This window comes from Nematolebias whitei, chromosome 2, assembly GCF_014905685.2.
Source record: "Nematolebias whitei isolate Nwh7 chromosome 2, NemWhi1, whole genome shotgun sequence".
Taxonomy (NCBI): domain Eukaryota; kingdom Metazoa; phylum Chordata; class Actinopteri; order Cyprinodontiformes; family Rivulidae; genus Nematolebias; species Nematolebias whitei.
This window is the reverse complement of record NC_056499.1, coordinates 5,900,092-5,912,332: the sequence shown is the minus strand read 5'-3', so window position 1 is coordinate 5,912,332 and position 12,241 is coordinate 5,900,092. Positions and strand designations below refer to the sequence as shown.

Genomic DNA, 12,241 nt, shown 5'->3' with positions numbered 1-12,241 from the left:
CTCTCTCTCTCTCTCTCTCTCTCTCTCTCTCTCTCTCTCTCTCTCTCTCTCTCTCTCTCTCTCTCTCTCTATATATATATATATATATATATATACATACATCCATCTATCTCTATCTACATCCATCTATCTCTATCTCTATCTACATCCATCTATCTCTATCTACATCCATCCATCCATCCATCTCTATCTCTTTCTCTATATATGTATATATAGATATATAGATATTAATAGATGTACGTTTAATTTAGTACTTTTAGGTGAACATGTTCTGTTTGGCGCACCAACTGAAAGTGACGTCTAAACATCAGCACGTCGAGTTAAACATCCAAAGTTTAGGGGATTACATATTATCCATCTTTTCTCAGTACATAACTATGATTCCAGAATTTAAAGTTTTCAGTTTGTTCTCTTGTAAGAGGCTAAAGTCCAAACAAATTATTTTCACCAGGCAGCGATCAGTCGGCGAGTTCATGCCGCTGTTCAGTTTTCAGCCACAAGATGGGAATCTAAGACAAGCTCTGCTTTGCCCAAAGAACCGAAACTGATCCGGAGTCAGTCTTTTTATTTACTTATTTAACCCAAATACAAACAGAGGAGAGAGAGTGAAGCGCTGCACTAACAGATGATCAGATGAGAAAAGATGCCATCACCCCAGTGAACACATGCACACTGTGCACACTAAGAATTAATGAGCCTTGAAACTCCTTTCAGTGATGTGTTCATATGAAATGGCATTATTTCTCTGTCAACACTTTCTAAACGGTCTTTCATTAGAAAATAATAAATAATCCACCATATTAAATGGAAACAAAAGAAGTCCCACTTAATATAGTGGAGCTTTAGCAGCAGAGGAAGTTAAAGTAACAGGTGACCCAACGTGGCCTGAACTTTGGACTTTGGCTGTTGAAGACAGGAAGTGTTGGCGTGCGTCTGTCGTGCAGTCCTGAACCACCACCCAAAACACTACAAACACCCCAAACTCACTTTTCTCCGTTTGGAGCTGGTCGTCTGTCTCCAGAGCTACAAAAAAAATGAATTAATCAAACGATGTTAGCATTTAGGAAACAACACCAGTTTCTAATGCTGCATTTGAAGCAAAGCAAATTAAAAGATTTATGTTCAACTCACATCGATACTGACTAAAACAAGTTTAAACTTGATAAAACTGAACCACATGCTTATTTTAAGTCTAAAGGTCATCAGAAGCATTTGTTATTCATTAATCAAGTTGATAAATTAGTAACATTTTAAGTTAAATTAACTGGATCCTTTGAGATTTGCATACAGGCCTTTCTGGATGGTTGCCATGTGCTTCTAAAACATGTATATTATTTGTTCCCAGATTTTTCTGCTTTGGACCCACAGAATAACCTCAACTATCCATTTTAAATAATGCAAACATTACAATGAGTCCATTTAACTGGAGTGTAATGACGAAAAGCACCATATTATTATTTTTATTGACAGATCCTTGGCTTTTAACACAATTCAGGCCCACGTTAATACAAGGTTTTGGAACAGTAAAATTATTTTTTTGTGTTGGGATTCTTGACTTTTGAACAAAGCAGACACAGAAAGGTAAAAATAAATGGCACCATGTCCGATCTGAGCTGCCCTCACTGGGAGATTTTCACTTTAAAGCTGCGATTCATGGAGTTACAGAAGAAATCACAGACTCAAACAATGACAAAACTGACCTTGTCATTACAAGAAGACATCTGCATGTGGTTCTCTGCAGTATACAGAGATTTTCATCCATCTGTCTCATTCAACTCTAGGATTTGGATTACCGTATTTTCCGCCCTACAAGTCGCATCAGTCCAAATATGTCTAATAAAGTGGAAAAATACATAAATACGTTGCATCTATTATGTGTCACCGCTGACAACCTGGAAATGTGGGCCGGTGTTGTGTCAAAATTCAATTGGCTGCCAAATGGCGGCTGCGGGAGCGTGCACTGGAGGATTTTAATGAGAATTTAACAAAATAACACTTAAAAACAATTATTTGTTTGCTCAAAATTATACTAAAGGGTGTCTCAGTCCAACTTTTGCTTAATAAATGCACTTTAACGATAAAATCAGCTGCATTACAAAAGCTGACACGCAGAAGTAGGAATGCGCAGAGCTACGCGTCACTATGCATTTCTTCGAAATTTAACAAGATAACCACCTAAAAACAATTATTTGTATGCTCAACATTATATCAAAGGTGTGTCTCAGTTGAACTTTTACTTAATAAATGCACTTCAATAGTCAAATTAGTTGCATTTCACCGGGGCGGCGCAGCGAAATGAAGCTGAATTTGATAGTTGCTCCAGGTGAGATGGATGAAGGTGGCTTTGTATGGCAAGCCAATTGTGTCATTAGTCATTTGTACCCATTACACGACACAATGGCATGCCATACAACTCGAGTGCCATCTAGCAGCTGAAAATGGTCGTGTTCAATATTTTCAATCAGAATGAATGAAAATGGTTATATCTCTGCCAAAATTTGGTTTATAAATATGAGGAAAATAAATAAATAAGTTGATTTGGCGTGTAAGTCGCAGGGCATGCAAATTATGCAACCCCCCCCCCCCCCCGCGCGACTTATAGGGTGAAAAATACAGTAAAGTTCTCCCATATTCTGTTTGCGTGTTTTAAAGCTTTCCCCTCTCGATAAGTCTGCGTGCTGGACTTACCCTGCAGCTCCCTGGTCAGGGACTCTCAGACAGTCCAGGTTCGGCTGCTGCCGGCTGCCTCCTCCTCGCTCCTTCAGCTGGTTGTTGTTGCTGGGCAGGAAGGGGCGAGCTGAATTGCTGGAGGGGGGCTGTCTCTGGCCGTGGTGCTGCGAGTTCCTCTGATTAGCGACGTGGTTCATGTTTTTCGGGCCGCCGTTCTGGTGAGCAACTGCAGAGAAAGCAGGTTCTGTAGATGACCAGAGCAGAAGCTGCCAATGTGCCGAGACGTGTGACCTGGGGTACCTGGGGGTCCTGGTGCTGATCGCGACGGCTTGTTCTGGTGCGATCTGGCCCCACTGGAGCGACTCTGACTGAAGCTCTGTTTGGTTGGACCTGAGACATTTTTAGAAAATATAAAAAAACTAAAACTCAAATATGAACAGAGTCATAAATAAATTATGTTATATTGATGAAAAAAAAAAACGGTAAAGATTTGAGGCTTCATGTTGCCAAAAGGCGATGGCAGATGGTGTTTTTGCTTGTGTCTGTTAGCAAAATAGCCACTAGATACAGTAATCATTGAACATTTACTGCTGATTTACTTTGAGTCAACCTGATTCAAAATGGCTGTGACAGCCAGCAGACCTTAAAAAACACAAAAACAGCTTTTGGTCAGTCTATTTTATAAATATTGACCTGAACATGGTGTAGTAGATAAGACTGATCCACTTTGAGCACAGCATTATTATAGACAGTTCTGTGAAATTCATTCATTCAACCTTTATTTAGACAGGTTAATCCCGTTGAGCCTCGAGGACTCATTTACAAGAGACCTGATTAAATGGTTGCACAGAATAGACCGTCTTTGTTTCCGCTAGCCGTTCATAAATCGCAGATGAAGCCGGCCACGTCCCGCTCGGATGTGAGCTTTCAGAAATGAAGTGGGCCGAGCGGAACCAAAAGGCGTGGAGCAGAACTCTGCTGGGCTGAGGCAGAGCGTGATGGATTAAACGTGTGTCATTTACTGAACAAGATGAATAAACTCACTTTGGTGACCCTGTTTTTGGTAAGCTATGGTTTTAAACACCAAAGCCCATGCTCAATAATCCAGGTATAAAATCCAACAATGTTCAGTCAGGTCATCTAGACGGTTTCTTTCTTTTTTTTTTGTGCTGAGACGTTTCACCCTCCATCCAGAAGGCTTCATCAGTCTGAGGAAACACCAAACAAAACTGATTCTCCCCAAACAGCTTACTCCAAAGTGGAAAAAAAACGTTATGTTGGTGCTAAGATGGCCTCTGGGGCACTCCCTCTCCTCTGGTGCCTGCCCACTCCCTCGTCGAGTCATGTCAAACTGGTTCCAAACACCAAAGTAATACTCAATAATCCAGTTTCCAATATCTTTTTAAACTAACTACAAAGTTACTGTGCATCATCGTCAATATTCCCCCGGTAAGCAATCTATTGTTGTTTAATCCCACAAGTGGGCGAACGCAACTAACGGCATCTGTTCATCACATTACTGAGCTGCAGCTCCGCATTTTTTTCTTCTTTCTTTTCTTCACGTCGGCCAGTCCGGTATATGTTGCATGAGACCGAGCATAACGTTCTTTTCAAGGCTGGACCAAAATGGCTACAAGGAATGCCAGGCCTTAATTTAGGATTATTATTTCAAACACTGATGCTTCAACTGCTTCCATGTTCAAACCAAAACACCAATCCAGACCTAGTTTGATGGCTCGGCTGCGGTTCTGCTGATACTTACGCGTGTTCTTGGGAAGTCCTGGTCCAATGCTGACCTGCAGAGATTTGCTTGAAGGCTTCATAACAGCAACGTCTCCCTGACCCTGCACAAACAACAACTGTCTGGAGTTGCCCCCACTCAGGAAGCCCCAGTTCTCCTTCTTCAACTTCATCTCCAGTCTGAAAATTTCACGAATAAAAAGAAAGGATACATTATAATTAATTTAATTAGGATCTTTTTCATGGTTACAGAAAACACTTTTGTTCCAGACTCTTTAAACTGGTTGGTAGTAGGCCCGTCACAATAAACAATAAATTAATTCCATTTCATTTATCAGGTTTATCGTTACTTCGTGTCGCTCTCTTTCTATTGAAGACACTGGATGACAAAAAGTTCAACTCCAGTGCTCGTCACCGACTCCCCCCTTTCTCTTTAAAATCTATTTTAACTTTCCAAAATTGTGTTTTTGCATCGTTAAAAGCAGCTGAGCTGAGAAGCTAAGCTAACAGGCGGATCTCGGGGAAAAAGAACTCCGTCTTGTTGATGCTCCAGAATTCACAGTTGAAACTCATGCCTTCGTGTAAAAAGTTGTTTTTCTCTGAAAAAAGAAGCTGAGAACCCGTTTACTGATTTTTTAAATTAAAAACTTTGTGTGAAAAATGCTATGCTAAAGAACTCGCACCGCACCGAGCATCCGCCATTTTGAGAACCAAAGAGAGACAGCCCATGTCACATCAAGGGGCCTCCCTCCCATTTATCTTAAAGAGACACACTGCTCACTCCCTCACTATCCATCCTTCGGTTCAAACTGTCTTGTACTGCCATCCAGTGGTCAAAAAAGATACTACACACAAAACAAATGAACCAACATTTCTTCTTAAATTTGACAATTACTAATTATTGTCAAATTTCAATGTTATCGTTTATCGCAATAATTTCTGAGACAATTAATCGCCAAGTAAAATTTATCATGACAGGCCTAGTCGCTAGTCCTTTATTTGTCTTCATGTGTTCACTTACGTGTTACTAAACTTGAGTGGAAGCTTCCTCTGAGTTTTCTCCTCGAACCTTCGTGCCAGTAGGCTGAGGAACTCCGTTTTAAAGACGCACTCCAGCAGGCTGTCGTACTCCTGCTCGTGCAGAATCACGAAGTCATCTTGCAGCGTGCTGAAACCAGTAAAGCATCAAGTAAAAAGCTCGTCCCCGAGTTCAATTAAAAAAGGCCGACATTAGTCAGGATGAGAAACCAATCTGTTAAGGACTGTTCATTCATACAGGTGTTTTGTTTTCATATGGAAGGGCAGCTTTCACTTTGGTATTAGGAGCCTCACAAAGCTGCTCACGTCTGAGGAGGAACGACGGCTTTGGGCCTGAAACGAACACAAAGATATTCTGTTCCTCTCACTGAGGTGGACTTTCTGTCTGATGAGTTTTTTTTACAACCCTTGCTTTCGCTCATAACAACACCACCTGTTCCGTATTACCGACTCAAAGGCCACACGCTCGCAGCGACAGCTCAGAAGCAGATTTCACAGAGTTTCCATCAACAACAAAGAGAAAACAACTGCAGCTCCTTTTATTTTGGAGTTTCTTCAGTAAGAAACAAATCAGAATCTCTTCAAGTGGATTTGACTGCGTCCTTTCAGCAACAACCTGTTTCTACTCAAATCTGCACACGCGAACGTACACGAGAACGTTTAATTCACGCCACATGTTTTCAGTGTCCTTTGTGTGACTTTTACAGGAGCTTGGAAACTTTATCTGGGAATCCAGACTTTGAAGAAGATTCACGACTTTCTTCAGTGCAGCGTTTTGCAAAAGCATCCCACCACAGCCACCGTCGTATTTATCGCCCACTGCTGAAGGTGGAAAATAATCATGTTGCACATGTGTCTGTGTGTGTTACCAAATTATCTCATGAATCAATAAACTAAGTTTAACAAAACTTGCATAAAGTAATTATTTTATGAACAAGTTATTATCTTTTGGAGTCAATATGATTCAAGATAGCTGTTACAGCAAACTAATCTTAAGAAACAAAAAAAATAAGATTATAACTTAGCCAGATTTAAAGATATTGGTCAAAAATTCACATCGCATACTCTAATTGCTAACGAGTCATATCAACATCTACTAGGTATAATTTAGGGATTACAAACAGACCTTTTGAATTGTTTTGAAATCAGGCTAAACAAAAGATACGTCTATAAAACTTTCCACTTTGACTCATTGGTGGATTGAAGAGACGCAATGAAACTCATGACGCAACTTATGAAACATCGTTATCAAATAAATTTTTTTAATATATATATGGTAGTCCCTCGCTGCATCACGCTTCGTTTATCACGGACTCGCGCTATCGTGGTTTTTCAAAATAAGATTGGACATGACACACTATTGGCTGATTGATGGATGAGCCGCACGATCGGCATGGATTTTTTAATTTAAAATAAATTATTTTAAATTATTTAGCACCTCCTGCAGCTTTGTGCAGCCCATACTGCAGGATAAGCTTCCTCCTGCAGCTGATCAGCTGTTCTCCGTGCAGAGCGGAGAAGTGGGCGTGGCCAAGAGCGCTTGCAGGTGTCTGAGAGCAGCGGAGGCAGCGAACTGCGATCATGACATTCTGTCTCTTTTAGAGCTTTAGAGTTTAGAAACATTGTTTAGAATATTTAGAAACATTGTTTAGAATATTTAGAATATTATAAGAGTGTGGGAAGGGTTTAAAAAATATTTTTAGCATGCATGCATATATATATATATATATATATATATAATACTAAAATAAACTACTAGTTACTACTTGTACTATAATCCCTACTTCACAGTTTTTCACTTATCGTGGGTCTTCAGGGTACGGGTCCCCTACGATAAATAAGAGGGAGCTATGTGGTGTCCCCCCATTGGAAGGAGAAAAATGACTGCCATGGGGACTCCTCCAAGGGTGATGGTGGGACTTGAGGTGCCTCCTGCAACTTCACCTCGCTTCGATCCTGTGTCTTCATTCTTCAGTGGATCATATCCAATCCGTATAGCTGGTTCCACAGTCTAAGAGTCTGTGTATCGTCTGACAAAGTCAAAGCAACTCAAATCTAACAAGGTTAAATCAGAACCTCTTTGTTGAAACGTTCCTGACTGAAACAGACTGAAGAAGTCTTTTGGATATGACGAAACGTTTCAACAAACAACAATCTGTCCGGAGGACCTGATTCAACCTTGTTAGATTTATCTACCTGGATTATTGAGCGGGCATCAGGAGAAAGAAACCCAAAGTTTAGACCAATTCTTAGAACGATAACCAGAGTCTTAGTTGGGCAAAGTGGCTCAACTTGCTGTGAGCCTCAGTTTGTTTATTTAAAATAATACTATCCATCAAAACTCACTCTAAAGGAAAAGAAGCACAACATAAATTGCTTGAGAGTTGGAGGTGGTGTTGCGTAGCAGGAGACGAGGATTAATGTTGACTTTAGTAGATAGGATGAGCGCAACATTTGCTTTTATGGACTGACTTTGTTTTGGCCATTTGTTATGGCTATTAATTATTAATCAATATGGAGATGAGCCGGTGAAGAACTTCTGTGTATGACTGAACTGCAGTTGGCTTCCATTCATCATTTCTCAACATCAAGAAATACAAAAGCAACAAGTTAAAATAAGATTTATGAATTATTTTAGGGAGAAGATGAGAATCCATTTTTTTGTACAGTAGTCCCTCACTACTTTCCAAACTATCACAGTTTGTGGACGTACAGTCCATAATATTGTACAAAAATAAATAAAACTGTACCGGACACATGATTGTCTACTTTAATATTACTCACGTGATTGGGACAGTACTGGATACAGTACTGTACAGTAAAAAGTTAAAGAAAAAACAAGATACTTTGAAAAGGCGTCACCATTTTGTAGTTTTCTCTCAGTAAGCCTCCACTCTACTCCTGCTCATAACGACCACATTTCCCAGAAGGCAACAGGGCCCCGCCCAGAGGCCCCGTTTCCTTCTGCTGAAAAAAAAAAAAAAAGAGATAAAGTTTTTGATCTGAGCGGCGCCCAGCGGATGCAGAGAAGCTGCGCTGAACCCACCGAACCGGACCAGAACCAGACCTCCAGACCCATCAGTGAATCTGGAGAGCTGGTAGCCGACCCACGAGGACTTCTAAGCATGGACGTGTGCCGAAAGCTCTGGAGTCGTTTCCATAACCCATCGGGACTTTTTTCATCCAGACCTGGACTTCGTTCGACTATCCAGTCACCACGCCAGCCAGCAGAAAGTCTAACCCCCCCCCCCACAAGAGCTGCGATGAACCGGACCTCCAGACTCAGCGGTGAACCCGAGAGCTCCCAGCTGGTCAACAAGGACCTCTAAGCAGGGACGCCCCGTCAGTAAAATTTAGTAGCTACATATAAGTAAGTTGTTAAAATTAGTCTGTTTAAGAGTTTAGAACATTGCAAGAGTGTGGGAAGGGTTTCTAAAGCCTTACAATATATTTAAATACTAAAATAAACAGCGTTGCTACTTTGTGGACTACTGTAAATCTGAGAAAAACGTACACTCAAAGACAGTTTTTACCTGAGAGACACGGCCAAAACTTTCTCCACTTCAATCCGCCTCTTCAGCACCTCAGTCACCTGACCCTTCTCTGGTCCTTGCTTCACCTTCTCTCTTCCGATCAGATACACAGATTTAGGTGTCAAAATCAAGTCCCTCCTAATTCCCTGAATGCAAAAAGAGAAAAATGACTTAAATATTGTCAGGAATTTTAAAAAAATCTAGAAAAAAAATCAAATCATACCTTGAACCGTCGGTCATATTTTGTAATTTTGTCGGCGAAGTCGATCTTTTCTCTCTTGCCTAGAAACTGTCGAAGTTCGGGCCTGTCGTCCATGCCGAGGTAGTCCCCCACAAAGTTTCTGTTCAGGCTGTGCCGCCGCCGCTCTTTTCTGTTCAGCAGCAGATCAGAAGCTGAAGAAAGAAAAAAAACGAGCATAAATTAAAGTGAGGAGAATGAAGATGGAGTCAGACGGATAATAAAGCGGCGGGCTTTACTCACCCTCTTCCCTCATCTGAACGTATCTCTTACGAGCAACATATTTCCTCCAGGCCTTCTGGATGGTCCTCGCATAACCGTCAAACTTTCGTTCCCTCGTCTCTTCCAGCAGAAAGAGCTACGAAGAGCAAAACCCTCAAGTGTTAGTCATCGCACAACAACATAAAGTACAATGAAAATATCAAAATACAAGTAAACATACCACCAACAGAACACGGTAAATCACACAAAACCAGTTCCATTAAAATTGATAAATGTTTCTGAGTGAGAGAAACATATTTCCATTTGCTCTCCGTTAGTACTCGTAGTAAAATTACACAAGGTGCTGCCCTGCTGAATAAACATGCTACGGTTTTATAGGTTTTAATTAAGTAGGAGTCAAACTACGGGTGATTATATTCAGTTTGAACAACTTTTCTCATTGAGTTTAATTTTGAAAAAATGCTGAAAAATAAATATTTAAAGAGATCTAAACTTTTTTAATGCATTTCCAAACCATTATTAAGTGCTCATATGAACACCGGGATCATCTGAAGAACACTGTTCAATAAGTTGTACTCCTCCTGAATGTAGATTTAAACAAATATCAAGATTACTCTCATTATCTGCCACTTGAGTTGTCAAGTTGCATGTGCAGAGAGAACTCCTTTAGTCTGACGTTCCCACACCCCGGTCAGCACCACTGGGTTTGAGGATGGCCAACTCGAGTCACCGACCTTGTGGCCACAACCCGGGGCACCCACCTCAACAGTGACGGTGCAGAACCTGGCCCACCCAGAGTCAGTCTGAAGCTCTGTCAGAGGTAGGAGTTGAAGATCCTTCTGATGGTCTGGTCTACGTTTGCTCCATCTGAAATCCACGACCATCTCCTTCATCTTCTTCACATTGATGTGAAGGTTGCTCTTCCTGTACCAGCTCTCCAGGTGTTCCACCTCCTGTCTGTAGCTGGACTCATCATTGTTTGTGATGCATCTCACCACCGCTGTATCATCTATAAACTTTATAATGTGACAGACTGGATGGGTAGGTGCACAGTCATACATGAGCAGAGTGAACAGGAGGGGGCTCAACACACAGCCCTGAGGGAAGCCAGTGCTGAGGGTTATGATGGAGGAGGCGAAGTTGTTGATCCTCACAGACTGCGGTCTGTTGGTTAAGAAGTCCAGGACCCAGTTGCAAATTTAGAGTCTTAATCCTAATGCGAGTAGTTTGTCCATCAGGGTCTGGGGGATCATTGTGTTGAAGGCGGATGTGAAGTCCACAATGAGCGTACGGACGTACGAGTCCTACTGCTCCAGGTGGGTGAGAGCAGTGTGGACCACAGAGGAGATGACGTCCTCTTTGTGAGTTTGTGGGACGTCTTTGTTTGTGATGGACAAGACTAGCCCAGAAGTCCAACAAAAGAACATGCATATAGCTCGATTCGGACCAGAGAGGCCATTCCTCCCAATCACGCCCCTCCAGTTTACACCATCACTACCCACATAGATATTGAAGTCCCTCAGCAGAATAATGGAGTTCTCAGCTGGCACACCTCCAGTTTCCACTAAAGACTCCAGGGAGGGTAGAAACTCTGAACTGCTATTCATCACATACAGTAGGTACAAACAACAGTTAAAGCACTGTGTCCCAAGGTGCAGGGAAGGTACCCTCTCATCTACTGGAGAAACCTCCAACGCACCAGCGCCAAACTGTGGAGGAGGGTGGGCTACGTGTAGACCCACACCAGCCCAACGCCTTGTGTCATCTGTTCATTCTTCTGTGTAAACCGTTAACAAAAAGTAACTTACTGAATGAGAAAGGCGCTGTTGGAATGATGTTTATTTTGATTAAAAACGTCTTGATTGAGAAGCATTTATCAGTGCTGGTTTGTGTGATTAGCACTTTGTCGCAGCAGGACACCAGATGTTGTACCAGCCAGTGCCACTTCCTGCCGGACCTCCTAACACAATCATAATCTCTGCCCTCTCTGTGCCAGACTAAACATCCCAGTGTTGCCCCCACCATTATCCAAGAAGGCACCCCACCCCGCCCCGTCAAGAGAACCGAGGCAAGGCACCGGCAGTACTACTGTATAATGCTAATGCTAACACACTGAATCAGCTCAATCAATATCTGTAAAGCTGGACATCAAAACCAAGAGAGTCCTGATCAATCGAAAACATTTGTGACAAAATGTTTCTAGTCACCATGAATAAAAAATGTTGTAAAATTGATAACTTTATTTGGCTGTTTGAATGAAAATGACGCGTCTTTAATGTTTAATCAGTCTGAGAGCAAAAAGACGAGCAACCGCAGAAATCCATCATCTCCTAGGGAATGAAACTCCTTCAACACGTGGCCTGTCGACGCACAAGCTTCACTTGTTAAAGAAAAAAAGCCGATTGGTGTCGGGGGTTTTATCAGACGCAGGCTTGTTTGGAGAAACCTGGTGGCTCGTTTCAGCGATCTGCCCTGTGTGATATTTGCATTTCATTACATCTCAGTGACTTGGACTTTCAGTCTGTCGGGGTGGGGGGCTGCAATAACTGAGTAAAAGCATTCATGATCAGCTGTAGGACCTGATTTAAGACTGAGATGTCTGTGTGTGTGAGAGCTGCTAAAAATACATCTGCGGGTGTGTGTGCCCGCCCGTCCCCACTTCTGTCTGATCTGGTAATAAGTGAGAATACAGGCTTTACACAAGTGCTGCTTTCATAAGAGTCATAAAGACTGCCAGAAAAAAGACGAGCCCTCACCCCCCCCCCCCCCCCCCCCCCCCCCCCCCCCCCCCCCCCCCCCC

At 42.0% G+C, this 12,241-nt stretch overlaps 1 protein-coding gene across 2 annotated transcripts in view; it reads right to left on the bottom strand.

The window, feature by feature from the left end:
• Positions 1-12,241, bottom strand: part of myo1ea (myosin IEa) — a 34,236-nt gene that overhangs the window by 3,060 nt on the left and 18,935 nt on the right. Inside the window, exons 15-22 of one of the 2 annotated variants that reach the window (XM_037695898.1) lie at positions 9,463-9,577; positions 9,205-9,374; positions 8,982-9,127; positions 5,432-5,578; positions 4,433-4,590; positions 2,971-3,060; positions 2,689-2,896; positions 988-1,023 (exon numbers count right to left, since the gene is read on the bottom strand). In XM_037695898.1, coding sequence (XP_037551826.1) covers positions 988-1,023; positions 2,689-2,896; positions 2,971-3,060; positions 4,433-4,590; positions 5,432-5,578; positions 8,982-9,127; positions 9,205-9,374; positions 9,463-9,577 — 1,070 coding nt within the window. The remainder of the gene's footprint in view (positions 1-987; positions 1,024-2,688; positions 2,897-2,970; positions 3,061-4,432; positions 4,591-5,431; positions 5,579-8,981; positions 9,128-9,204; positions 9,375-9,462; positions 9,578-12,241) is intronic. The other variant, XM_037695907.1, reaches the window with a different exon arrangement.